This window comes from Hyla sarda, chromosome 2 (assembly GCF_029499605.1).
Source record: "Hyla sarda isolate aHylSar1 chromosome 2, aHylSar1.hap1, whole genome shotgun sequence".
In the NCBI taxonomy this organism is placed as follows: domain Eukaryota; kingdom Metazoa; phylum Chordata; class Amphibia; order Anura; family Hylidae; genus Hyla; species Hyla sarda.
The window spans coordinates 82240001-82267783 of NC_079190.1; the positions used below are offsets into that span (position 1 = coordinate 82240001).

Genomic DNA, 27783 nt, shown 5'->3' on the forward strand with positions numbered 1-27783 from the left:
GCTAACCGATCACAAACCAACCCCCCCCCCCCCCCCCCCAGCAGAATCAAATACTGGTGACTGTCATCAGCCCCCCAGCAGGAGAAGGGCTGCAAGCAGATCGCAGAAACAGTCTGCTAAGAGGTAATGAATTTCCCTGCACACGGCTCCGGACACCGCAATGCAGCTACCCGGCTGACAGGAGCCTCTGTCACCCCAATCTGTATTTAAGAAAACAGTACACAAGCGGCAGCCTCAGTACTGGAGGACAGCCACGGTCTTACCACATGGGAGGTGGGCGGACAGGCATCACGCAGTGAGGCAGCCAGCGGGCTACGGGGGATGCCAAGACCGTGCCGCCCAACACAGCCCTCAGGAACAGCGAGGCAACGAGACGGGGAGCGGCTGTATGAAGTAGGGGTGTGGCGGGAGATTCAAACGCCAGCCGCAGCCATGCCCCCTTCATCCGCCAAACGGCACGTAAGGCCCCGCCAGTAGGTGCAGGGGTGTTATATACCCCCGCCCCCTACACACCACTCCTGAATGCCCCGCCTAAAAGTGCAGGGGGGTGGAAGATACCCACACCCCTCGCACAAATACAGCCTGATAGGCTTAACACTAGATCAGTGTTTCCCAACCAGTGTGCCTCCAGCTGTTGCAAAACTAAAATTCCCAGCATGTCCGGACAGCCAAAGGCTGTATAAATAAACAGTTGTGTAAACTGGGGGCTCTGGCTATGCTAAATGTGGTGCAATTAGCATTTTAAAAACTGTTGTACATGACTTGCACCACATTTTCAATGTGTTTCTACACTTTCTGTTCACAGAGTTTAGAGGAGAAACATTCCCTTCGTGTAATTCTGGAGGGAACAGTGGAGGACCTGTGGAAACAATTCCAGCAAGCCTTGAAGAACTACACAAACGCCACAGAGGACCGTAAAATTGCATTTGAAACCTTGAAAGCAAAAGATGAAAAAAGTGCTGAAGAAATTGCTTATCAGATGAAAAAGCTTCAGAAGATTCAGGTAGCTTGTTATTAGCTTTCTAGATTACATAGGCTTGTATTCAGCGACGTACTAAGGACATCAGGTCTTACTAAGATTTTACTGCATCAGATTCAAATTGCTAAAAAGAACTTTTTATGGGTTCTATGTCATTAGAAAAACATACTTGTTTTCTTTCAGAAAGAATGGCGGCCTTGTTTGTGAGCCCTGTGTTGTAGCTCCACTTCTTTTCAGTGTATGGAGCAGATCTGTAAGGCTGGAATTCCACTTGTTTTTTGGGGGGAAAAACGCCAAGAAAAACGCCAATTCTGACGCATGGCGTTTTTTGCCAAAAAACACTGCGACGAGATGTTAGCTGTAAATCAATGAAAAAACGCTAAATTATTTTTCCACTTAGCATTTTTCAGTTTGGCGTTTTTTAATCTTTTTGCCGTTTTTTTCACTCTTTTTCAGCTCCTTGTCGGTTTTGCTAAATTGCAGCATGTTGAGCCTATGGCATTTTTCTCCCTGAAATCGTGGTGTTTTTCTCCCATAGAAGTCTATGGGAGTAAAAAAACGCCAAGTAAAATGCCATGTGGGTTTTAACTTTGGCGTTTTTGCAGGCGGTTTTTATTTTTCTTTGGATTTTTGCGATCCAAAAAAGTGATGGAGATACCTTTTTTTAATAAGATTTCGTAGGGTACCATTAAAAAAATAATAATAAAAAAGACACAGTAGTGATGGAAAATATTGTATTTCATGAAATTTTTCTTTTTATAATGAAATTTTTATACATTTTTAAACAGGGATTAATTTATGTGGGCGGACAGGGCACTAAAAATGTACCTGACAATAATAAAAATGTAGTGTGTGTGTGTGTTTTTCACTTTTTATTCTTTATTTTTTACATTTTTAACGTAGTACTGCTACTCCCAGCATGGAACACACTGTTCGATGATGGGAGTAGTAGTACCTGTGCTAATTGACAGATTGCCTGGGTTCCGTTGCGATCCTCCTGTATAATGTATAGATGCGGTCGGCCGCTCTTCTCTGGTCCCCTGCACTGACGTATATATACACATATTCATATTTCCCGCAGAGAGCTGTGATTGGCCAGATGGTTTCAGCCAATCACAGCTCTCTGTGGGAAATAGGAATATGTGTATATATACGTCAGTGCAGGAGACCATAGAAGAGCAGCCGCCCGCATCTATACATTATACAGGAGGATCACAGCGGGTGTCAGGAGTGACATCTGCTGTGATCTTTCCTTAACTGCAGGTACTACTACTACCAACATGGAGTACAGTCTGCTCCATGCTGGTAGCTGTAGTACCTGCATTAATAGACAGATCACAACAGGTGTCAGAAGTTACACTCGCTGCGATCTGTCTATTTATGCAGGTACTACAGCTCCCAGCATGGAGCAGAGTGTGCTCCATATTGGGAGTAGTAGTACCTGCAGTTAAGGACAGACCACAGCAGGTATCACTACTGACACCCGATGCAATCGTCCTATCTATTGCAGAGATGCGGAGCGGCTTTCTCCTGCGCTCCGCATCTCTGCTCTGTACTCCGGCCAGTGATGTGAATAGAACATATTTCCCTCTGAGAGCTGTGATTGGCTGCAACCATCCTGCCAATCACAGCTCTGGGCAGAAAATATGAATGAGTGATGTTCTATTCACATCACTGGCTGGAGTACAGAGCAGAGATGTGAGCGCTATATAGAGCCGTTCCGCATCTCTGCTATATTATGGACGATCGCATCGGGTATCAGGAGTAAAATCCGGGGCGATATGTCTATAAGTACAGGTACTACCTAAAAAAAAAAAAAAGTGAAACACACACTTTATTACAAATTAAAATTCTGTTATAAAAATTTTTCGTTAAATCAATTTTTTCCCATCCCTACTGCATCCTTTTTTTTTCGTACCCAACACAAAAGCGCTAGAGGGGCAAAAAATGCAATTTCCACTGAAATGCAAAAACGCCAGAATATAAGCCGAGGCCCCTAATTTCACCCCAAAATCCCAGGAAAAGTTATTGACTTGAGTATAAGCCTAGGGTGAGAAATACATCATAACCCCTGTCATCATCCAGACCCCGTCATTAACACCCTCATCATCATCACCCTGTCATCATCCCCCCTTCATCATCACCGCCTGATACAGTGGTCTTCAACCTGCGGACCTCCAGATGTTTCAAAACTACCACTCCCAGCAAGCCCGGGCAGCCATCGGCTGTCCGGGCTTGCTGGGAGTTGTAGTTTTGAAACCTCCTGAGGTCCGCAGGTTGAAGACCACTGCGGCCTTCGACATCATCCAGCCCCCCCCCCCTCTCATCCCCTTTAGTTTTGTACTCACCTCCGCTCGTTGGGACGTTAGGGTGCGCTGGTCCGCTCGTTGGGACGTTAGGGTGCTGCAGGACTGTCCGGTGGGGAGGTTGTCCGGTGGTATAGTGGTTCCGGGCTGCCATCTTCACCGGGGAGGCCTCTTCTCCACGCTTCGGGCCCGGAATAGAGGCATTGCCTTGACAACGACGCAGAGGGACGTTGGTAATGAACGTCCCTCTGCGTCGTCGTCAAGGCAACGTGACTATTCCGGGGCCGGGCCCGAAGCGCGGAGAAGAAGTCCCCCGGTGAAGATGGCAGCCCGGAACCACTATCCCACCGCACGACCTCCCCACCGGACAGTCCTGCAGCACCGGACCAGCGCACCCTAACGTCCCGCCGAGCGGAGGTGAGTACAAAACTAAAGGGGGTGAGGGGGGGGGGCTGGATGATGTCGAAGGCCGCAGTGGTCTTCAACCTGTGGACCTCCAGAGGTTTCAAAACTACAACTCCCAGCAAGCCCGGACAGCCGATGGCTGCCTGGGCTTGCTGGGAGTTGTAGTTTTGAAACATCTGGAGGTCCGCAGGTTGAAGACCACTGAGGGCGGAGAGTTCACTCGAGTATAAGCCGAGGGGGGTGTTTTCAGCACGAAAAATCGTGCTGAAAAACTCTGCTTATACTCGAGTATATACGGTATACTTCTCCTTCCTCATGGATCCACTTCTGACTTTAGCTCATAAACAGCAGTGGCAGAAATCCCAAAAAATGCCACAAAAAACCTAGCCTAATAATGAAAGTAGCCGATGGAAAAAGGTGCCACTGTTTACAAAAGAAAATATGTATTAAATATGTATTGGCAGGTCTGGCTGGCAAAACCCTTTTAGGCCTATAAGGGTCTATGGACACATTCAGTGTATGAAAAACATTATTCCCCATTGCACGGGCAGATCATTTTAATTGGATTTTAGGTTTACCCATACACACACACACACACACACACACACACACACACATATATATATATATATATATATATATCCTCAAAAAAGTGGAAGCGGCACTCCAAGATCACATCAAAGTAGTGGTTTATTCACTCATCTGTGTAAGCGACGTTTCGGCTTATCAATAAAGCCTTTCTCAAGGCTTTATTGATAAGCCGAAACGTCGCTTACACAGATGAGTGAATAAACCACTACTTTGATGTGATCTTGGAGTGCCGCTTCCACTTTTTTGAGGATATTACGTTGGGGGTCGGTCTGCCCCTGAAGCTGAGCACCCAGACGGATCTAGAATCCTGTACCACGGTGCTTCTTCTTTGTTTTCCCTTTATATATATATATATATATATATATATATACAGGGATGTGAAAATCCTATCGCCCGACGCCCGGGACAAGTAGTTTTGGGCGCCGGGCAGGTGAATTTTTCATAGATTTAACCCTGTATCGGGCTAGCAGGGACAGACCTTCCCCCTTATTTTTCTTTAGTGCAGTCTGTCCTCCTTCACACAGAAATCCTCCCCAGCCCCGTGAAGTGCGTCCTCTCCTCTCTCCCCTCCCCCCTGCTCTGTGTTTTCCCCATGCAAACTTGCAGCCTCTCCGTGGTAGATGAGGTCCTGTGTGTACAGAGCAGGGGGATGGAGCTGTGTGCCGAGCTGTGTTCGTCCTCGCTCTCCCCCTGCTTCTTGTGTAATGTAGAGCGGGGGGTGTTAAGCTCAGGTGAGGAGGCCAAGCATGCAGGCGGCCGGAAGGGTGGTTGTATATGTATGTAATGTATGATTAGGGGGGGTGTATCAGCGTCGGGTGTATGTATGATGTGTGCAGATGTATGGTGTGAGTGTATGTGTGTATGATGTCTGTGTATATGTGGTGTCCCAGTACCGCATTCTATATGGTACCTATTTATGTATGGGTCTCCATAGCCAGAGTCCCTAGGACGTAGGGATCCCTGTCATCCAGTCTACCCCTAGTGGCCTCTATTCTAGTGTATAAATCACTAAGTTATTCAAAGGTTAATGTAAATAGAATAACATATGTAAATAAATGGTTAATTACTTGTTTCCATAGCGTTGCAGGACCTGCGGGTCATGTGACTAGGTGAACTCTATGGTATTGAGCTTAAGGACCTTTGGAGGTCTGTGGCGTAAGCAATCCCATTACACCATGTAATTGTGAATGGCAGATGTTCGGACAAATCAGATTCGCCACGCCCCCTGCCCATATAAGGGAGCAGCGGCCATGTTTCTCTCTCTTACCTCGTGGGCTGTCATGAGAGAAGGATCTGCGCAGCAATTATCGCAGTGAGTTAGGCCTGAGACTTGCGGCGACGGCTGAACAATCTAATTATAGAGTATATCAATTCCCAGACACTCTGCAGCATCACCGGACCTAATAGTTCCCCTAAATCCCGACGGATCTGCAAATCTCTCCTAAATTCGGAGACTATATCTAGCTCAAGGTCCGCTACAACTGCAAGTCACTAAGAAACCTAAGGACTGTTTGTATGAGACTGTTACTGTGCCGTGGATATTGCAAGCACTTCAGTAAAAAGTTGTTCAAGTTCAATCTCTTTGTGGACCTTCAGTTATTTTATGCACCTATCGTTACTGGGAAGGGCGGCGATAGGCCGGAACATTGATTCAGCATACCAGCCCTCAGCCTGGTGTCACGACTCTAGGGTTAACATTAACCCCTTATATACTTATATCATACCACCACTACCATACACCTCCCAAGGGCTACCACAAAGCCTTTTTGGCGTTGCGCGAACAGGATTCGGGTGTGTGCCTACCATTGCCACTAGTGAAAGTGTACTCCCCCCCCCAGAAAGCAAACTTTATTCATGTGTTGCTGTGTACAATAGCGGTGCTTGTAGTGCACCATACAAGGGTGCCAAGAGAAAAGTAAGGGGGGAGGCGAAGTTTTATCTACAGTTGAAATGTGTAAACTGCGCAACGAATTCATGCTGCAATCCTCTGGTACGGTCGGCACAGGCGGAACTGCTGCCGGAAAAGCGCGCGAAGAAAGCCCATGCTGCGCCACGCCCCGCCCCTGGGCGTGGACGCCAAGTTGCTGTATCCCAGCCGAAAGGGAACTCGGAGATGCAGGAGTAGTTTCTGGAGGGACCAGTAGTCGGGGCTGCACCGATAGCGTCCTTCCTGCCCAGCGCCATTTTGGAGAAGCCCACTATAAAAGACGCCACGCAGAGCAACCTCTTCAGTCTGCAGAGAGAGCCGGAGAGTGCAGACATGGCGGAGAGCAGCGTTCCACGTGGTCGAGTTGGCAAAATGGCGCCGGAAACACGAAAAGTTGTGGCAGTCGCAGCCCAACTTTTTCAAGAGCTTGCTGACCGTCTGCAGCGGTTGTCATTAGACTAAGAGGGGGCCTGCAATCTTCCCCCACTGCCTGATGATGATGACGATTGGCCAGAGACACCCCCAGCGAACAGTGCAGGGACACCTGGAGGTGCGTCACCGGTGAGATTGTCCCCTCACCACAGGACCTGGGGCTCGTGGGCCGAGATCCCGTCGGAGGAGTCTGCTGTGAGTACCCCGCCAGAGGCGGCCTATTCTTCCTCCTCCAGCCCTGAGGTCATTCCTCGATTAAGCTTGCCAAGTGCTCACCAAAATTACCGCAATGGGTGTTCGGAGATGAGCCGGAGCTGATCGAGTACATGCACAGAGTACTTCAACCGTTACCTGGGAAAACACTCCCAATCCCAACTGCAGAAAGGGAAAGGGCCCGTCAAGAAGCCGAGCTGGCCGAATTGATGGAAAAGTTAAAGGCCCGACACAAGAAACTCTCTGCTCCAAAGCACGTACACTTGCCTCATGAAGAAAGAGTTCGGTATCAAGAAAATACCAAAGAAATGGAGGCATTGTACATCCGTAAATGGGATCACCTCCGAGAAGGGGAGGAGCCATTAGAAAGGAGAAGAGCAACTGTGGCCAAGTTCGACAAGGTCAGAGGTTATGGGACACTCCTTGACTGCCACACTGGGCAGACCATCCTCGTAAACCGGCGAGCAGTGCAAAGGCCATATCGCCATAAGAAGTTCAACACCTTGGAGGTGGGTGAAATTGTGGAGCAGTGAGAGTTTGTCTAACCCTGGGGTACCCACAGATGTACCAAGGCCCTCTCGGAGCAGTGAGAGTTTGCCAGTTCTTAAGGTACCAACGAAAGGGTCATGGGTTGCTCCTAATTTGGAGATGGTGCTCAAGCACTATTGTCCCACTGTGATCCCAGCTAGTAAGCCTATAACCCCTTCTCAAGCTGCCTTCCACAACTCCATTCTCACCAATGTGGTGTGGCAAAGCTATGTCAAGTATGATCCTGCCCCTGATGTTGGCAGATATAGGGGAACCAAGAGAGGCACTACAAGAGTGAAGAAGAACATCTTCTGAAGAGACTCTAAAGTAATGTCTTATTGTTTTTTTTTTGTCTAACCATTTTGTCTTACAGTAACCAAGTTCAAGAAAAGTGCCTAGCAGGACTGTGCTAAGTTGTTCCAGTTTAAAGTTCAGCAACGTAACCACTAAGCTTGTGCCTGACTATTAAGTCAAGAGACTCCTAGCCTGTAGGAGATTCATCAAGGACTATACCCGGCTGAGTTGTGGTTAAGGCCGTGTTCACTTTTCAATTGGACTCCTAGTGTAGGTGGACTGCTGATCCTTACACGCCTGCTTCATGTATATACCACCAGCTTCATAAGAACTCTTATGATAAATGTTGCACTTATCGGGTGAATGCACCTGAAATATGTTGGAGTGTTGATAAATGTATAGTAAATTTGTATATGGTTCCGTACACAGAGGGATGTCCTTGTGTCTGTGTACATAAATAGTAAGTAAGGTTTTTACATAGAAAATATAGTCAAATGTCTATGTACATTAAAATAACTCAGAGTTGTACATGGAAAATATCGACGTACAGCACGTGTACACTCCACACTAAAAATATATATAATTTTTGTACATACGAATGTATCATAAACGAAAGGTGTTTAGTAGTAACTCAATAGGGGACACCTCGGCTCCTCTGAGGGTAGTATTACTGTTGTCGCCCATCGCTAGCACCTGTCTCAACCAAAAATTGATAGGGAGGATTCCCTTTCAAATAGTACTTGCACATAGTACCCTAGATTACTCACTTAATGTACTACCTCAAAATTTCTCTAGTACATAAATCAAAATAAATATCTCACTAAAGAAAACACTTAAGGAATTGTAGCATATTGATACCCAATTCCTGCAACAGTTAGGTACACTTCTTCTCTTCTTTATTCATTGCGAGTGTGAGATGCTCTGCCTGGCCAGTAGGTGCTCTTGCTAATACAAAAATAAACATGTAATTCTAGGAATAACCTGGTTGTTTTGAAAGTGCTCTAGGGGTAAGTATCGTGTAGTCGATAGACCCTAGCAGCCACCCTTACTGTGACCAAGCTTCCGGCTAGCCAGTATACCTTTGTGTACTAACTAACAGGTAACTTATTGTTGGCGAATAGAATGAGTGAGATAATACAAATGTCTAGTCAGCTTGAAGCTAACTGTATAGAGAGCTGTACTAATGTCTAGTTAGCCTTATGTACAGAAGTATGTGATAATGTTCCGTTTAGCCTCATCAAAATGTATAGAGAGCTAATAAAATTGTCTTAGGTAGCTATCTAATTGTCTAGAGAGACCAAATTGTCTAGTAAGCCTCAAAATGTATTATACATTTTATAAAGTTGTATAGGAATGTTACGCCGAGCGCTCCGGGTCCCTGCTCCTCCCCGGAGCGCTCGCAGCGTTCTCCTCTCTGCAGCGCCCCGGTCAGACCCGCTGACCGGGAGCGCTGCACTGACACTGCCGGCGGGGATGCGATTCGCATAGCGGGACGCGCCCGCTCGCGGATCGCATCCCAATCTAGTTACCTGTCCCAGTCCCCGCGCGCGCCAGCTCTCTAAGATTTATAGGGCCAGTGCACCGCTAATTGGTGCCTGGCCCAATCAGTGTAATTAGCTCACCTGCTCCAGGCCTATATTACCTCACTTCCCCTTCCCTGCATTGCCGGATCTTGTTGCCTTGTGCCTAGTGAAAGCGTTTCTGTGATTGCCTTACCAGTGTTACCAGACCTTCTGCCGTTACCCTTGACTACGAACCTTGACGCCTGCCTTGACCTTCTGCTACGTCTGACCTCGCCTTGGTCTAGTCCTTCTGTCCTACGCCACTCTCAGCAGTCAGCGAGGTTGAGCCATTACCGGTGGATACGACCTGGTTGCTACCGCCGCAGCAAGACCATCCCGCTTTGCGGCGGGCTCTGGTGAATACCAGTATCCAATCCCTCGCTGACACAGAGGATCCACCTCCAGCCTGCCGAATCATAACAGTAGATCTGGCCATGGATCCCTCTGAAGTGCCGCTGCCAAGTCTCGCTGACCTATCCACGGCGGTCGCCCAGCAATCCCAACAGATCGCCCAACAAGGACAGCAGCTGTCGCAGTTGACCACCATGCTACAGCAACTTCTGCCACAGCTACAGCAACCATCTCCTCCGCCAGCTCCTGCACCTCCTCCGCAGCGAGTGGCCGCTCCTAGCCTCCGCTTGTCCCTGCCGGACAAATTTGATGGGGACTCTAAACTCTGCCTTGGTTTCCTGTCTCAATGTTCCCTACACTTGGAGATGTTGTCGGACCAATTTCCTACAGAACGGTCTAAGGTGGCTTTCGTAGTTAGTCTTCTGTCTGGAAAGGCCTTGTCATGGGCCACACCACTCTGGGACCGCGATGATCCTGCCACAGCCACTGTCCAGTCCTTCTTCGCTGAAGTCCGTAGTGTCTTCGAGGAGCCAGCCCGGGCCTCCTCTGCCGAGACTGCTTTGCTGAACCTAGTCCAAGGAAGTTCTTCCGTAGGCGAATATGCCATACAGTTTCGTACCCTCGCCTCTGAGCTAGCCTGGAACAACTAGGCCCTCTGCGCGACCTTCAAGAAAGGCTTATCCAGCAACATCAAAGATGTACTGGCCGCACGAGAAATTCCTGCTAACCTGTCTGAACTTATCCATTTGGCCACCCGCATCGACATGCGTTTTTCTGAAAGACACTAGGAGCTCCGCCAGGAAAAGGACCTTGATCTCTGGGCACCTCTCTCCCGGAATCCTTTGCAATCTACCCCTGTGCCTCCCGCCGAGGAGGCTATGCAAGTGGATCGGTCTCGCCTGACCCATGAAGAGAGGTCTCGTCGCAGAGATAAAAATTTATGCCTGTACTGCGCTAGTACCGAACATTTCCTAGTGGACTGCCCTATTCGTCCTCCGCGTCTGGGTAACGCACGCACCCAGCTCACGTGGGAGTGGCGTCTCTTGGTGTGAAGTCTGCTTCTCCACGTCTCACTGTGCCCGTGCGGATTTCTCCTTGTGCCAACTCCTCCTTCTCAGCTGTGGCCTTCTTGGGCTCTGGTTCTGCAGGAAATTTTATTTTGGCCTCTTTTGTTAATAGGTTCAGCATCCCAGTGACCCGTCTCGTCAAGCCGCTCTACATTTCTTCTGTCAACGGAGTAAAATTGGACTGCATTGTTCGTTACCGCACAGAACCCCTGCTTATGAGCATTGGACTGCATCACGAAAAAATTGAATTTTTTGTTCTGCCCAACTGCACCTCTGAAGTCCTCCTCGGTCTGCCATGGCTCCAACGTCATTCTCCTACCCTTGACTGGACCACCAGGGAGATCAAAAATTGGGGTCCTTCTTGTCACAAACGATGCCTCACATCTGCTCCCACTTGTCTAACTCCTGAGGTTCCACCCATACCGGCCCCTCCCAAGACTTACCAGGATATTTTCGGCAAAAAGAAAGCTGAGATTTTGCCTCCTCATAGCCCCCTTCCTGGTAACACACTGCCCCGTGGCAAGCTTCACCCTCTGCCCCCCTCCCCATTCCCACTTCTTCTGGATTTCCTGCCGTTGATGAAGTTACCCAGGACTTCTCCATCATCCGGAAGGAAACTCAAGAATCGCTCCCAATGGCCTCGTCTCGTATGAAGGGACAAGCAGACAAAAAGAGGGGGAGACCTAAGGGGGGGGTACTGTTACGCCGAGCGCTCCGGGTCCCTGCTCCTCCCCGGAGCTCGCGGCGTTCTCCTCTCTGCAGGGCCGCGGTCAGACCCGCTGACCGGGAGTGCTGCACTGACACTGCCGGCGGGGATGCGATTTGCATAGCGGGACACGCCCGCTCGCGGATCGCATCCCAATCTAGTTACCTGTCCCGGTCCCCGGCTGTCACGTCCTGGTGCGCGCGGCTCCGCTTTCTAGGGCGCGCGCGCCAGCTCTCTAAGATTTATAGGGCCAGTGCACCGCTAATTGGTGCCTGGCCCAATCAGTGTAATTAGCTCACCTGCTCCAGGCCTATATTACCTCACTTCCCCTTCCCTGCATTGCCGGATCTTGTTGCCTTTGTGCCTAGTGAAAGCGTTTCTGTGATTGCCTTACCAGTGTTACCAGACCTTCTGCCGTTACCCTTGACTACGAACCTTGCCGCCTGCCTTGACCTTGTGCTACGTCTGACCTCGCCTCTGTCTAGTCCTTCTGTCCCACGCCACTCTCAGCAGTCAGCGAGGTTGAGCCGTTACCGGTGGATACGACCTGGTTGCTACCGCCGCAGCAAGACCATCCCGCTTTGCGGCGGGCTCTGGTGAATACCAGTAGCCAATCCCTCGCTGACACAGAGGATCCACCTCCAGCCTGCCGATTCATAACAAGGAAGCTAGAAACTAAAGTATAGATAGCTTCTTCAATTGTCTAGATAGCATTCAAATGTCTAGATAGTATTCAATTGTCTAGATAGCATCAAAGTGTGTTTAGTCTACCTAGGATGTGTAGCAAATGTTCAGATCATCCTGTTCTATATCATCCTGTTCTAGTCCTAGTCCCTAGTCTCAGGGGACAGACGTCGAGGCCGACTTATCTTTAGTAAGGGGGTTTGTGGTGTCCCAGTACCGCATTCTATTCGGTACCTATTTATGTATGGGTCCCCATAGCCAGAGTCCCTAGGATGTAGGGATCCCCGTCATCCAGTCTACCCCTAGTCGCCTCTATTCTAGTGTATAAATCACTAACTTATTCAAAGGTTAATGTAAATAGAATAACATATGTAAATAAATGGTTAATTACTTGTTTCCATAGCATTGCAGGACCTGCGGGTCATGTGACTAGGTGAACTCTATGGTATTGAGCTTAAGGACCTTTGGAGGCCCTGTGATGTAAGCAATCCCATTACACCATGTAATGGTGAATGGCAGATGTTTGGACCAATCAGATTCACCACGCCCCCTGCCCATATAAGGGAGCGGCAGCCATGTTTCTCTCTCTTACCTCGTGGGCTGTCATGAGAGAAGGATCTGCGCAGCAATTATCACAGTGAGTTAGGCCTGAGCCTTGCGGCGATGGCTTAACAATCTAATTATAGAGTGTATCAATTCCCAGACACTCTGCAGCATCACCGGACCTAATAGTTCCCCTAAATCCGGACAGATCTGCAAATCTCTCCCTAAATTCAGAGACTGTATATCTAGCTCAAGGTCCGCTACAACTGCCAGTCACTAAGCAACCTAAGGACTGTTTGTATGAGACTGTTACTGTGCCGTGGATATTGCAAGCACTTCAGTAAAAAGTTGTTCAAGTTCAATCTCTTTGTGGACCTTCAGTTATTTTATGCACCTATCGTTACTGGGAAGGGCAGCAATAGGCCGGAACATTGATTCAGCATACTAGTCCTCAGCCTGGCGTCACAAACTCTAGGGTTAACATTAACCCTTTATATACCTATACCATACCACCACTACCATACACCCCCAAGGGCTACAACATATATATGATGTGTGGATGATGTCTGTGTATATATGATGTGTGTATGATGTCTGTGTATATATGATGTGTGTATGATGTCTGTGTATATATGATGTGTGTATGATGTCTGTGTATATATGATGTGTGTATGATGTCTGTGTATATATGATGTGTGTATGATGATGTGTGCATGATGTCTGTGTATATATGATGTGTGTATGATGTCTGTGTATATATGATGTTTGTATGATGTCTGTGTATATATGATGTGTGTATGATGTCTGTGTATATAGGATGTGTGTATGATGTCTGTGTGTATGATGTCTGTGTATATATGATGTGTGTATGATGTCTGTGTATATGTGATGTGCATATGATGTGAGTATGATGTCTGTCTATATATGATGTGTGTATGATGTCTGTGTATATATGATGTGTGTATGATTGTGTATATATGATGTGTGTATGTGTATGATGTTTGTGTATGTGTGTATGTAATGTATGATGTGGGGGGGGGGGCAGCGGCGGGTGTATGTATGATGTGTGTATATGTATGGTTTGAGTGTATGTGTGTATGTGTATATATGATGTGTGTATGTGATGTATGATGGGGGGCAGCGGCGGGTGTATGTATGTATGATGTGTCTGTATGTATGATGTGTATATGTAATGTATGATATAGGGGGCAGTGGCCGGTGTATGTATATGTGTATGTATGATATGTGTGTGCATGTATGTTTTGTACAGGGGCAGACTGACAAGTGCTGCTGCCAGTTGTGCTAATTTTATTTTTTTATTTTTAGTGGTTTCTGGCCACCCGCACTATATTGCACCTCCAGAATCCCCCCCCCCTTCATACTCGCCCGACAACCAAGAGCCCCACGGATGCACGCAAACACGCCCGAACCAAAACTACAACTTCCAGCATGTTGCACTAAACTGTAGAACTATAAAGTGTAACATGCTGGGAGTTGTAGTTTTGGTTCGGGTCAGCTGCAGAGCCATAGGCTGTATCAGGGCATGCTGGGTGTTGTAGTTACTAACTGCAATTCCCAGTATTCCTTGACACAGCCTATGGCTCTGCAGCTGACACGAACCAAAACTACAACTCCCAGCATGTTCCACAATAACCTTAACTGGACTACTATACAGTGCAACATGCTGCAACACCCACAACCATAGGCTACATCAGGGCATGCTGGGAATTTTAGTTATCTAATAACTAAACTTCTAGCATTTTCTGACACATAAATTAGAATAAATAAAATGCATCACATAAACTGGAGAAGCAGAACACCCCCCCCCCCCCCCCAGTAACACAGTATTGTTCAGTGGTTTCCAATCAAAAGACTCCATATATAAGCCCCTATGGAAAAATAGTGATTAAAATATTTTAAAAAGTGCGTATATATGTGAATAAGCCCCTTTCCTAATAAAAGTTCCGATAATAAATGGTTCCGATAAAAACTACAGATCACGGCACATAAGATTACCCTCATACATTCCTGTATATGGAAAAATTGGAGTTATAGGGGTCAGATGGGGGGGGGGGGGCTTGCCTCGGGTGTAAAAGGATCTAGCTACAGCTCTCCCGCCGCTAATAGCCTGGCATGCTGCGATCACCGTGGTCGCTATTAAACCATTAGATCACCGCTGTCTAAGTTGACAGCAGTGTCTAAAGGGATCTTATATCCATCCCTGGTGGTCTAGTGGGGGGGATCGTACTATTTTGGTTGAAATTGTTTCATCTACCAGGACAAGTAGATTGTGTTCCGCTTTATTCCCTTGGACAAGTAGTTTTTTTTTTATTTCCACACCCCTGATATATATATAAAATGTGTGTCTGCATATACTGGTGTATGTGTATGCATATATATATATATATATTATTATTTTTTTGTATACAGTTACATAAACTGACTAAGACAGAAATCGCTTTCCTTATAGTAGCACAAGGCATACCCAGTCAGATATCCAGTGAAATCTCATATATCTTACACCATCATAAAAAAAATAACAGATTCTGTTATTTTTTTTCACTCACTAAAAGTTGACTCTTGAAAGGTGAAAATGTAAAAACAAAAAAAGTGCTTGGTTGTTAAAGGGAATCTATTAGCTGATAAGAGCTGCAGACATCATTTGATAACTGAAAGGTACAGCTGAGGCTATCCAGGTTGGGGCACTTAAGCAGCTCGGCGCCGATTCCTTGACACTTGGCTAAAAAAAAAAGACAATGGTATAAATTTGGCAACCACCATCCCCTCCAGGAAAGATACAGTTTGCTTTTATACCCTAACAGCTTTTATACTCTACATCTACAGATTCCTTGAAAGTATACAGTTAGGATATGTTCACACTACGTAATTAGTGCGGAATTCCGCGCGCTAAATTGCCCGTTGGAATTCTGCTGTGTAATCTCCTAACATTAGTGTGAAGGGGTCTTCCGCGGACCCGTTCACACTGCGGAATTTCAGCAGCGGACAGTTCCGTTGCTGATATTGATCCACACATAGAAAGAACATGTTCGTCAATGGTGACGGTGCAGTGCCGTGCGGTCCTCCAGATGGAATCTCCGCTCATGGAATTCTGCGAGCGGAGATTCCATTCAAAATACGTAGTCTGAACATACCCCTAGGGAATAAAAATTTATAAAAAATTCCTACATTTATAATTTACTGAATAGCTGAATGATTTAAGTACCGTATTTATCGGCGTATAACACGCACTTTTTAGGCTAAAATTTTTAGCCTAAAGTCTACCTGCGTGTTGTACGCCTATAAGCCGCTGCAGTTCAATGATTTAAAGCGGGCGCTTTAAATCAATGAACTGCAGCGGCTTTGCAGGTGCAGAGACCGCCAGCGCTGCCGGCTTCTCTGCCCCTGCCTGTCTTGGGGTCTAGAGCCCTGCTGCCGGCCCTTCTCTCCCCCTGGCTATCGGTGCCACTGCCCGTTCTCTCCCCCTGGCTATCGGCAATGGGGCAGCGGCGCCGACAGACAGGGGGAGAGAAGGGGCAGCGGCACCCATTGCCGGCGCCACTGCCCCGTTGCCTCCCCTATCCCCGGTTGTATAATTACCTGTTGCCAGGGTCGGGTCCGCGCTGCTTCAGGCCTCCGGTGTGCGTCCCCTGTGTCATTGCTATGCGCTGCGAGACGCAATGACGTCACTCGTCATTGCGCCACGCCATGCAGTGAATAGCAACGATGCATGGGACGCACACCGGAGGCCTGAAGCAGCGCGGACCCGACAACGGCAACAGGTAATTATACAACCGGGGATGGGGGAGGCAACGGGGCAGCGGCGCCGGCAATGGGTGCCGCTGCCCCTTCTCTCCCCCTGGCTATCGGCGCCGCTTCTCTCCCCCTGGCTATCAGCGCCGGCAATGGGGCGGCGGCACCGATAGTCAGGGGGAGAGAACGGTCAGCGGCGCCGATAGCCAGGGGGAGAGAAGGGGTGCCGGCACCGATAGTCAGGGGGAGAGAAGGGCCGGCAGCAGGGCTCTAGACCCCAGGAAAGGCAGGGGGAGAGAAACGGGCAGCAACGGCCTCTCTCCCCCTGCCTTTCCTGGGGGTGTATCGGGGTATACGCATGCACACACACGCACCCTCATTTTACCAAGGATATTTGGGTAAAAAACTTTTTTTACCCAAATATCCTTGGTAAAATGAGGGTGCGTGTTATAGGCCAGTGAATGGTATACCCCGATAAATACGGTACTAATCTTAATCCATGTAAGAAACGGAGCACTCACCTCGGACACTATAAGATGCCGAAAATCTTCTTTATTGAAGAAACATGTGAGGCGACATAGCAGGGAGGTGGAGGATGGTCAGGAACGGGAGGATGCTGCCGGTGGGCGACGGTCCGTTATCGCGCTTCTCGCGCTTCGTCAGGCCCCACGAAGTGCGAGAGGCGCGATAACGGACCGTCGCCCATCGGCAGCATCCTCCCGTTCCTGACCATCCTCCACCTCCCTGCTATGTCGCCTCACATGTTTCTTCAATAAAGAAGTTTTACTTCCTCTTATAGTGTCCGAGGTGAGTGCTCCATTTCTTACATGGATTAAGATTATATGGACTGGCTCTTTATCGTGAGCACCACAGACACAGATGCACATTGTTACTGTGTAGCTTGGACTCAATTGCCATATACAGATCTACAAGGGATGTATATACCTTAGCTGTGCCCAGTAACCCGCTCCTCTGAACTGAAATTTAAGTACTAACCACTCCTTCTTTTATATAGGAAACCATAACAACCTTGAGGAATAAGATAGCAACTCATACTCGTGAAAGTGAAGAGCAGAACCGGCAACTACGGGAGGATAAGGAAGTGGTGCACAAGCAGTTTCAAAAGTTAAAAAGCCAAATGAACCAAGCAAGAGGTGCAGAGCATAGCCGCCTCACCACCCTGACAGTGCAGAGCAATGCTGCGCTCAAGCAACTGAACAGAGTTATAGAGAAGGTATTGCCACATATGAATATATACATAAACATGCGACAGACAAAATTCACTATTAAAAGTAAAGTTTATTTATGTAAATACAATTTTTTATATTATTTATTCCACATTTTTTAGACACACTGGGGGAGATTAATCAAAACCTGTGCAGAGGAAAACTTGCCCAGTTGCCCATAGCAACCAATCAGATCGCTTCTTTAATTTTTAGAAAGGCTTGTGAAAAATGAAAGAAGTGATCTGATTGGTTGCTATGGGCAACTGGGCAAATTTTCCTCTGCACAGGTTTTGATTAATCTCCCCCACTAAGCAGCATCTAATATACATTTTCTGGTAGTTCTGTTTTACAACAAACAACACAGAAGGAAGAGATTATAGGGCTGTTCTTTTTATATGATTTGGGAGAGCTTTTTTGTTATACTTTGGACGTGTTTACATGGTGAAATTGTGTACAGATTTTGGCATGTATTCTGCATCAAATACAAATTCTGTTCCAATACCACATTCCGCTTGGGGAGATTTATTAAAACCTGTGAAGAGGAAAAGTGGAGAAGCTGCCCATAGCAACCAATCAGATCGCTTCTTTCATGTTTAAAAAGGCCTCTAAAAATAGAAGAAGCAATGTGATTGGTCGCCTTGGGAAACTGCACCACTCTTCATCTACAAAGGCTTTGATAAATCTCCAGGATCTGTGTGCAGTGGGAAAAAAAATAGAGGACATAAAGGTTAGCCTCATTGCCTGGGGGTAATCCGCATCCAAAATCTGTGCGGAATCCATGCCTGTCAAAATCTGCAGCAGAAATACAAGCATATGTCTTAGGATTTCTGATTTTAATAAGCAACAGATTTTTCTGATAGAACAATCTGCTGTCAGCACAGAGTCTTGGACCATGTTCAAGGGATTTTCCGAGCAGAATCTGGTGGAAAAATTTAGTCATTTGGGGAGATTTATCAAATCCTGTGCAAAGGAAAAGTTGTCCAGTTTCCCCTAGCAACCAATCAGATTGCTTCTTTTATTTTGCAGAGGCCTTGTTAAAAGAAGCGATCTGATTGGTTGCTATGGACAACTGGGCAACTTTTCCTCTGGACAGGTTTTGATAAATCTCCCCCATTGCTTTCAATGCAACGCTGAGCGGGAGAATTTCTGCTATAGAAACATCCGCCACGGAAATGCCAATTATGGCCTCCGCTGAAAGAATTGACATGTCAAATGTTTCGGCGATATCTGCTCGAAAATGCATTGCCGTCTATGGAGACAGTACATTACCAAACGGTCCCGCTAATTTGCGGAATCTCTGCCAAATTTCCACCTTGTGAACATGGCCTTATTGATGATATTTCAGACAACACTGATTTCTTATACACATAGGGGAGATATATCAAAACCTGTCCAGAGGAAAAGTTGCTGAGTTGCTCATAGCAACCAATCAGATCGCTTCTTTCACTTTTGAAAAGGCCTCTGAAAAATGAAAGAAGCGATCTGATTGGTTGCTATGGGCAACTCAGCAACTTTTCCTCTGGACAGGTTTTGATAAATCTCCTTCATAGACCTTATCATATTCTCTTGTAGGCATTTCTGGCCAATATCAGACAGCAACCTCATCCAAGTTTTATATGGATTCTGTACTGTGTGAAATGTATTATTTTGTAGTGGTGTAGCTGGCCTATACAGAATTATCTGTGCTAAGAGAATGCAATAAAAAAAACAATAATGAAAAGAACCTCAACTTCAGTCATTAAAAAGGTGCACAAGTTGAAGGGACATTTTGTTGCATATTTGCGGCTGCGTATTTTCTACCCATTAAAGTCAATAGGCAGCAAAATCAGCTGTAGAAAATACGCAGCAAAATATGGCAGGTATGGCTCTATCCTAAATAGGAGAAATGCAGCGAGAAAATGCAATGAATTAAAACACATTATTTTGGAAAACCACAACAAACATTGCATGAACATCACATGAAGCAAAATATGTAATTCTACAGTTTTTTTTTTTTTTTTTAAACTGTAAATTTTTATTAAAGTTTTACAAAAGTGACGAGAACATCATCCAACAGCTGATGAGGGAATGCAATCCCATAAATCAGTAAAAACAACTGGTCTTAAAGGGGTACTCTGGTGGAAAACTTTTTTTTCTTTTTTAATGAACTGGTGCCAGAAAGTTAAACAGATTTGTAAATGACTTCTATTAAAAAATCTTAATCCTTTTAGTACTTTTTAGCAACTGTATGCTACAGAGGAAATTCTTTACAGCATAGGTTTGCAATGGGGATTTTTCTCCTGCTCTGGACAGTTCCTGATACAGGCATCAGGTGTCAGCAGAGAGCACTGTGCACAACACAAAAAGAAATTAAAAAAATAAAGAATTTACTCTGTAGTATACCGCTGCTAAAGAGTACTAAAAGGATTAAGATTTTTTTTTAATAGAAGTAATTTACAAATCTGTTTAACTTTCTGGCACCAGTTCATTTAAAAAAAAAAGTTTTCCACCGGAGTACCCCTTTAATAGAGTGAAATATCAATGAGACAAGTCTCAATAAAGCAGAAAAAGCTAATAAAGCTAAAAAGATCAGAAGAAGAAAATTCAAGTTATAACACAGTTTGTGGGGGGGGGGGCGGAAACAGGAAGACGAACTGACAACAAAAGAAGAGAAAAAACAATGATTGGAGGAAAACCACAAATGGAAAAAAGAGGGAGGGAGAAACAGAGAAAAAAAAGAGGGGGGGGGGGGGATGAAGGAGTTCCGGATGGGGAGATGAAAAGAAACTCATGGGGGCTGTCTGTAAATTCTACAGTTTTTTGAGCTTTTTTGCAAAGAAAAAAGTATGTGTGAAGGCCCAATTTTTTTTATTTTTTATTTTTATAAAATAAGTTGTCATTGCTGCTTCTGTGTACAGGGAGAGCAGATTCTACGCTTGGCCGAAATGTGTCGTAAACTGGAAACTGAGGAAGAGAAAGTGTTGCCCTTCTACCCATCTTCCTTAAATGATGCAGAGAGAGAGGAAGCGGAGAGAGTCAGCATGGAGAAGCCTTCTGAGCAGCTGGCAGAGGTGAATAAATGTGGTTGCAACAATGTATTAATGGTTAGTTTATAGTGGTTAAGAAATCTCCACCAGCACCAGTAAAGATGTAACGTAAAGATGTAACACCACTGAGCACCAGTAAAGATGTAACAGACACAACATACACTTTTACAGTAATGAGCATTAGAGGGCCCCTGAAGGAAAATTTTCCACTTGGTTTTTGCCACTTGGTTTCCACACACTGTGCCATGATGGGAGTAGTAGTTTGTGTACTAATAGACAGATCGCCCTGGGTGTCAGGAGTGACACCCGATGCGATCGTCCTATCTATTGCAGAGATGCGGAGCGGCTCTATACAGCGCTCTCATCTCTGCTCTGTACTCCGACCAGTAATGTGAATAGAAATTCACATCATTCATTCATATTTTCCGCCCAGAGTGGTGATTGGCCGCATGGTGGCAGCCAATCCCCTCTCTCAGCGGGAAATATGAATCAGTGATGTGAATTTATATTCACATCACTGGCCGGCCAGTTTTGGACTTTGGAATTTTTTATACATTTACACCATTGACCGTGCGGTTTAATTAATGTTATATTTTTATAGTTCAGACTTTTACGCACGCGGCGATACCACATACCATATTTATCGGCGTATAATACGCATTTTTTAGGCTAAAATTTTTAGCCTAAAGTCTATCTGCGTGTTATACGCTGATAAGCCGCTGCAGTTCAATGATTTAAAGCGGGTGCTTTAAATCAATGAACTGCAGCGGCTTTTGCAGGTCCAGAGACCTGCTGTCGCTGCCCGATTCTCTGCCCCTGCCTATCCTGGGGTCCAGAGACTGCCAGCGCCGCTGCCCCATTGCCTCCCCCATCCCCGATTTTTCTGACCCCGCAGAGGCCCCCAGGAAAGGCAGGGGGAGAGAGGCCGTCACTGCCCGCTTCTCTCCCCCTGCCTTTCCTGCGATCTAGAGCCCTGCTGCCGCCACTGTCACTCGAATTTGGGAAAAGGGGGGTGTTTTAAACTTTTAATAAGGAAGGGGTTAATGTGTGTGTTTTTTTTTAACTGTTATTTAACTTTTTTTTTTACACTTTATTAGTCCCCTTGGGGGAATTTTAGGAGGAATCATTAGATTCCTCATACAGATCAATGTGGTTCCAAAGAACCACATTGATCTGTGTGTTCTGCGCTCCATTGATAAACCCTGGACCTGCCAAGCTTTATCAATGCAAAAGCCTGGACCTGCATGGAAGCAGCTCCGGCTACCTACATAGTGGATCGCCCCCCGTGATCGCCCTGCAGGGGGGCGAGCCACCCCACTGGACCACCAGGGAGTGTTTACAGGGTTCTTTAGACGCCGCTGTCAACTTTGACAGCGGCAATCTAAAAGGTTAATAGTCGATCGCAGTGATCGCAGCATGTCGGCTATTAAAGCCGGCCCTTAGCTACAAGAATCAGCTGAGGGCCGGCCGGTATGACCCGGGCTCGAGTCGGAAGCCCGCGCCATACCTGGTTAAAGGCACATGGACGAGTATACAGGTCTATTTTTCACCAAAAAAAAAAATAACATGCGTCAGAATGGGTGTTTTTGTTTTTGTTTTTTGGGGCGTTTTTGCTAAAAGCGGAACCCTAGCCTCACAGCTATGTATGCTCTGATGCCCCTGCAACTCTCAGCAATATTCAAAGGGGTAGTTCAAGGAACGGATATGGGTTAAGTGTCTGATTGGGGGTCCGACCGCTGGGACCCCTCCTGATCTTATCTGTGGACCCCAGTCTACTTACACATCCTTGAAGCAGAGCGGCCCCCTACCTTCCTGGATGAATGCAAATGGATGCACAAAGAAGAGCTACTGTAGCACATATGTCTGAAGTTACTGCTGGATATAATAGAAAGATGTCCCCCCTCGGCCAGTGATTGGCTGAATGGCAGGGTGATGCAATGGGCCTGGGCACTAGGAAGAAGACCAGTGCCAGGACTCAATACATCACACTGCTGCCCAGTCTATCTCTGGCAGAGGCGGGACACCGCTGCTGCTGGCGATGAGCCAAATAAATGGAGCTACTAAACTAGTACATGGATTGCAGGAGAAAACTTACCAGGAAAGGCTAAAGGACCTTAACATGTATTGAAGAAAGACGAGACAGAGGGGATATGATAGAGACTTTTAAATACATAAAGGGAATCAACACAGTAAAGGAGGAGAGTATGATAGAGACTTTTAAATACATAAAGGGAATCAACACAGTAAAGGAGGAGAGCATATTTAAAAGAAGAAAAACTACCACAAGAGGACATAGTTTTATATTAGGGGCAAAGGTTTATGTAGTAATATCTGGAAGTATTACTTAACTGAGAGTAATGGATGCTTGGAATATCCTTCTGTCGCTGCAAATACAGTGAAGGAGTTAAAAAATGCATGGGATAGACATAAGGCTATCCTTCATATAAGATAGGGCCAGGGACTATTCATAATATTTAGAATATTGGGCAGATTAGATGGACCATATACAGGCAAAAAATAAATGGAACACTAAGATAACACATCCTAGATCTGAATGAATGAACTAATCATATGAAATACTTTCGTCTTTACATAGTTGAATGTGCTGACAACAAAATCACACAAAAATTATCAATGGAAATCAAATTTATCAACCCATGGAGGTCTGGATATGGAGTTACACTCAAAATCAAAGTGGAAAAACACACTACAGGCTGATCCAACTGTAATGTAATGTCCTTAAAACAAGTCAAAATGAGGCTCAGTAGTGTGTGTAGCCTCCAAGTGCCCGTATGACCTCCCTACAATGCCTGGGCATGCTCCTGATGAGGTGGCGGATGGTCTCCTGAGGGATGTCCTCCCAGACCTGGACTAAAGCATCCGCCAACTCCTGGACAGTCTGTGGTGCAACGTGGCATTGGTGGATGGAGCGAGACATGATGTCCCAGATGTGCTCAATCTGATTCAGGTCTGGGGAACGGATGGGCCAGTCCATAGAATCAATGCCTTCCTCTTGCAGGAACTGCTGACACACTTTAGCCACATGAGGTCTAGCATTGTCTTGAATTAGGACGAACCCAGGGCCAACCTCACCAGCATATAGTCTCACAAGGCCTCTGGCAAGCACATGGAGGGCTGTGCAGCCTCCAAAAGAAATGCCACTCCACACCATTACTGAACCACCGCTAAACCGATTATGCTGAAGGATGTTGCAGGCAGCAGAACGTTCTCCACGGCATCTCCAGACTCTGTCACGTCTGTCACAAGTGCTCAGTGTGAACCTGTTTTAATCTGTGAAGAGCACAGGGCGCGAGTGGCGAATTTGCCAATCTTGGTGTTCTCTGGCAAATGCCAAACGTCCTGCACGGTGTTGGGCTGTAAGCACAACCCCCACCTGTGGACGTTGGGCCCTCATAGAGTCTGTTTCATGGAGTCTGTTTCTGACCGTTAGAGTGGACACATGCACATTTGTGGCCTGCTGGAGGTCATTTTGCAGGGCTCTGGCAGTGCTCCTCCTTGCACAAAGGCGGAGGTAGCGGTCCTGCTGCTGGGTTGTTGCCCTCTTGCGGCCACCTCCACTTCTCCTGATGTACTGGCCTGTCTCCTGGTAGCACCTCCATGCTCTGGACGCTTCGCTGACAGACACAGCAAACCTTCTTGCCACAGCTCGCATTGATGTGCCATCCAGGATGAGCTGCACTACCTGAGCCACTTGTGTGGGTTGTAGACTCCGTCTCATGCTACCACTAGAGTGAAACTACCGGCAGCATTCAAAAGTGACCAAAACATCATCCAGGAAGCATAGGAACTGAGAAGTGGTCTGTGGTCACCACCTTGCGGGTGTCTTGCTAATTGCCTATAATTTCCACCTGTTGTCTGTTCCATTTGCACAACAACATGTGAAATTGATTGTCAATCAGTGTTGCTTCCTGAGTGGACAGTGTGATTTCACAGAAGTGTGATTGACTTGGAGTTACATTGTGTTGTTTTAGTGTTCCCTTTATTTTTTTGATCAGTGTAGTTCTTTACTGCTGACACAATTTTTGTTTATTAAAGCTCAGAACATAAGTAACAAAGTTTACTTGTAGATATATTAGAGACAGGTGAAAAGATAAAATATATTATTTATTTATATTATATAATTTTTTTACTATATTTTTTGCTAAACCCATCTAGTTACAATAGCTCTAAAAATGCTTTGGTTTCTCCTTTCTCCTTCAGTTGATGCTGGACTACACTGCACTAGACCTGTTTTGGAAGCGATACAACAAGGTCCTCCTTGAACGCTGGGCACTTGATCGTGAGAAAGCCGTCCTTTCTCAAGACAACCAAAAACTGCGCATTTTGCTTAAGCAGTACTTGGATGGTATCTCTGTAAGCAATGAGGTCCTCACCCAGCACAACCCGCTACTAATTCTCAACAACCGCAGCAACCTGCCCCAGAAAGGTGCCCCACAAGTTCCTGTTACTGACAAGAGGGTCCAGCGTCCTGTACATAACATCATTGAAGCGGCTCATGTGGTCAGCCGTACACTGTGATAGGCATCTTCTCTACTCCTGACTTTGTATTGAGAATGGACTTGAACAAGAATTAAAATATAAATGGAGAAAGAAAAAACTATGTAGATATGTGCAGCTCACAACTATTACGCACCGAGGTCAAACGGGGCAAGCAACTATACCTTAATTGCTAGAAAAGGAAAACCAAAAAATACAGTGTAGCCCGGACCTTCTAGGTGAGTATAAAATGGATATACGTGGATCGTGCTTCAATAATAATTATTATTTATTTATAAAAATAAGATTTCAACACTTCTCACAGGGCCCTTGTGAGAAGAACATACATATTAAAAGACAACCTAACAATGTATTAGGCAATAGTATTAAAATTATAAACTTGGCATAGAGTAATAGAATAAAATAGCAGAGTAAGATCTGTACCATACAAATATATTAGAAAGTTGCTCTTCTAGATGTTTAGGGTAAATATGTCCCTTTTTAGATACAGTAGCAAACAGTCTGTATTATTAGAAATTGTTACCGGTCTGTAAATTGTAGCTCAGGCGGTGGATATTGCTCCCGCAATAGCTGAGTGTCCGTGGTGTGCACAGTTCACTGTGCGGTGCTTCCAATTGTGAGCCTGGTCCAGTAGGATCTGAGCGTGGTGGCAGTCGCTGTCGGATAAGGCGCTGGCAGGCGCCGAAGATCGTGATGGTGTCCGGGGACTGCTGGCGCTGGCGTGCGCTAGAGTTGGTATTCCTCACCGCTTTGTTAGTTGGTAGACAGGACCATATACTGGAAGGCTGGAAGTTCACCTCGTGGTGCCGGCGTCTGACGTCAGGGCCGGGATGGCTACACCAGGATAGTTGCACCGGGATGGATCTGAACTGCTGAACCGGGTAGGTAGCAGAGTGAGAGCACTAGTGATGGTACAGTTCATGAAGTGTAACTGGCCATAAAATTTGGGCACAGTTCAAGTACTGCTATGCCAGTAGATAACGACTAGACGCGTTTCAGGGTTGTATAGTATAACCCTTTCCTCAGTAGTGATGACTACTGAGGAAAGGGTTATACTATACAACCCTGAAACGCGTCTAGTCGTTATCTACTGGCATAGCAGTACTTGAACTGTGCCCAAATTTTATGGCCAGTTACACTTCATGAACTGTACCATCACTAGTGCTCTCACTCTGCTACCTACCCGGTTCAGCAGTTCAGATCCATCCCGGTGCAACTATCCTGGTGTAGCCATCCCGGCCCTGACGTCAGACGCCGGCACCACGAGGTGAACTTCCAGCCTTCCAGTATATGGTCCTGTCTACCAACTAACAAAGCGGTGAGGAATACCAACTCTAGCGCACGCCAGCGCCAGCAGTCCCCGGACACCACCACGATCTTCGGCGCCCGCCAGCGCCTTATCCGACAGCGACTGCCACCACGCTCAGACCCTACTGGACCAGGCTCACAATTGGAAGCACCGCACAGTGAACTGTGCACACCACGGACACTCAGCCATTGCGGGAGCAATATCCACCTCCTGAGCTACAATTTACAGACCGGTAACAATTTCTAATAATACAGACTGTTTGCTACTGTATCTAAAAAGGGACATATTTACCCTAAACATCTAGAAGAGCAACTTTCTAATATATTTGTATGGTACAGATCTTACTCTGCTATTTTATTCTATTACTCTATGCCAAGTTTATAATTTTAATACTATTGCCTAATACATTGTTAGGTTGCCTTTTAATATGTATGTTCTTCTCACAAGGGCCCTGTGAGAAGTGTTGAAATCTTATTTTTATAAATAAATAATAATTATTATTGAAGCACGATCCACGTATATCCATTTTATACTCACCTAGAAGGTCCGGGCTACGCTGTATTTTTTGGTTTAAAATATAAATGTGTTTACTAGAGATGAGCGAACTTACAGTAAATTTGATTCGTCACGAACTTCTCGGCTCGGCAGTTGATGACTTATCCTGCGTAAATTAGTTCAGCCTTCAGGTGCTCCCGTGGGCTGGAAAAGGTGGATACATTCATAGGAAAGAGTCTCCTAGGACTGTATCCACCTTTTCCAGCCCACGGGAACACCTGAAAGCTGAACTAATTTATGCAGGATAAGTCATCAACTGCCGAGCCGAGAAGTTTGTGACGAATTGAATTTATTGTAAGTTCGCTCATCTCTAGTGTTTACTTTTGGGATTGTATGATTCATAATAGATCTGTGAATCCTACAAATTCTGGAAAACTACAGGAAATAAAAATAATGAAAATCACTTCTTAGTATTTGTATTTTATATTACCATCTTCTGGTCCCATCTCTCCCTGGGTCAGGAGGAAAAAAGTAAGTTAGCTGCAAGGAGGAAAGTATTGTTATTGATATGTGGCGTGGTTGGTTGTATATGGGTGTTTATGCCAGTCACTGGTAGATATGAAACTTTTTCTTTCACTTTACTAAAAAGTTATGTAGCTGTTGCAATTTGTATGATGCAATACAGTAATCCAGCAAGCAGAGGCTTCTTCATAGGAATAAAGTCCAGAAGGAAATCAATGAAGGTAGAAAAATGTATTTGATACTTTTACAGCGTAAAGCTCTGCCTAAAATAGCAGAACGGCCCCCCTAATAAGACCCCCTATTAGGGCAGAAGTTCTCTTCTGTTAGGCAGAGCCTTATCACCTAATAG

General features: G+C 46.0%; 1 protein-coding gene across 4 annotated transcripts in view; it reads left to right on the plus strand.

The window, feature by feature from the left end:
• CCDC65 (coiled-coil domain containing 65) overlaps positions 1-25292 on the plus strand; it is a 46763-nt gene extending 21471 nt beyond the window's left edge. For 3 of the 4 annotated variants that reach the window (XM_056562254.1, XM_056562255.1, XM_056562256.1), the window contains exons 6-9: positions 806-1003; positions 17354-17572; positions 20462-20614; positions 24812-25292. In XM_056562254.1, coding sequence (XP_056418229.1) covers positions 806-1003; positions 17354-17572; positions 20462-20614; positions 24812-25129 — 888 coding nt within the window. In that variant the 3' untranslated portion in view covers positions 25130-25292. The remainder of the gene's footprint in view (positions 1-805; positions 1004-17353; positions 17573-20461; positions 20615-24811) is intronic. The other variant, XM_056562253.1, reaches the window with a different exon arrangement.
• The last annotated feature ends 2491 nt before the right edge of the window (positions 25293-27783 follow it).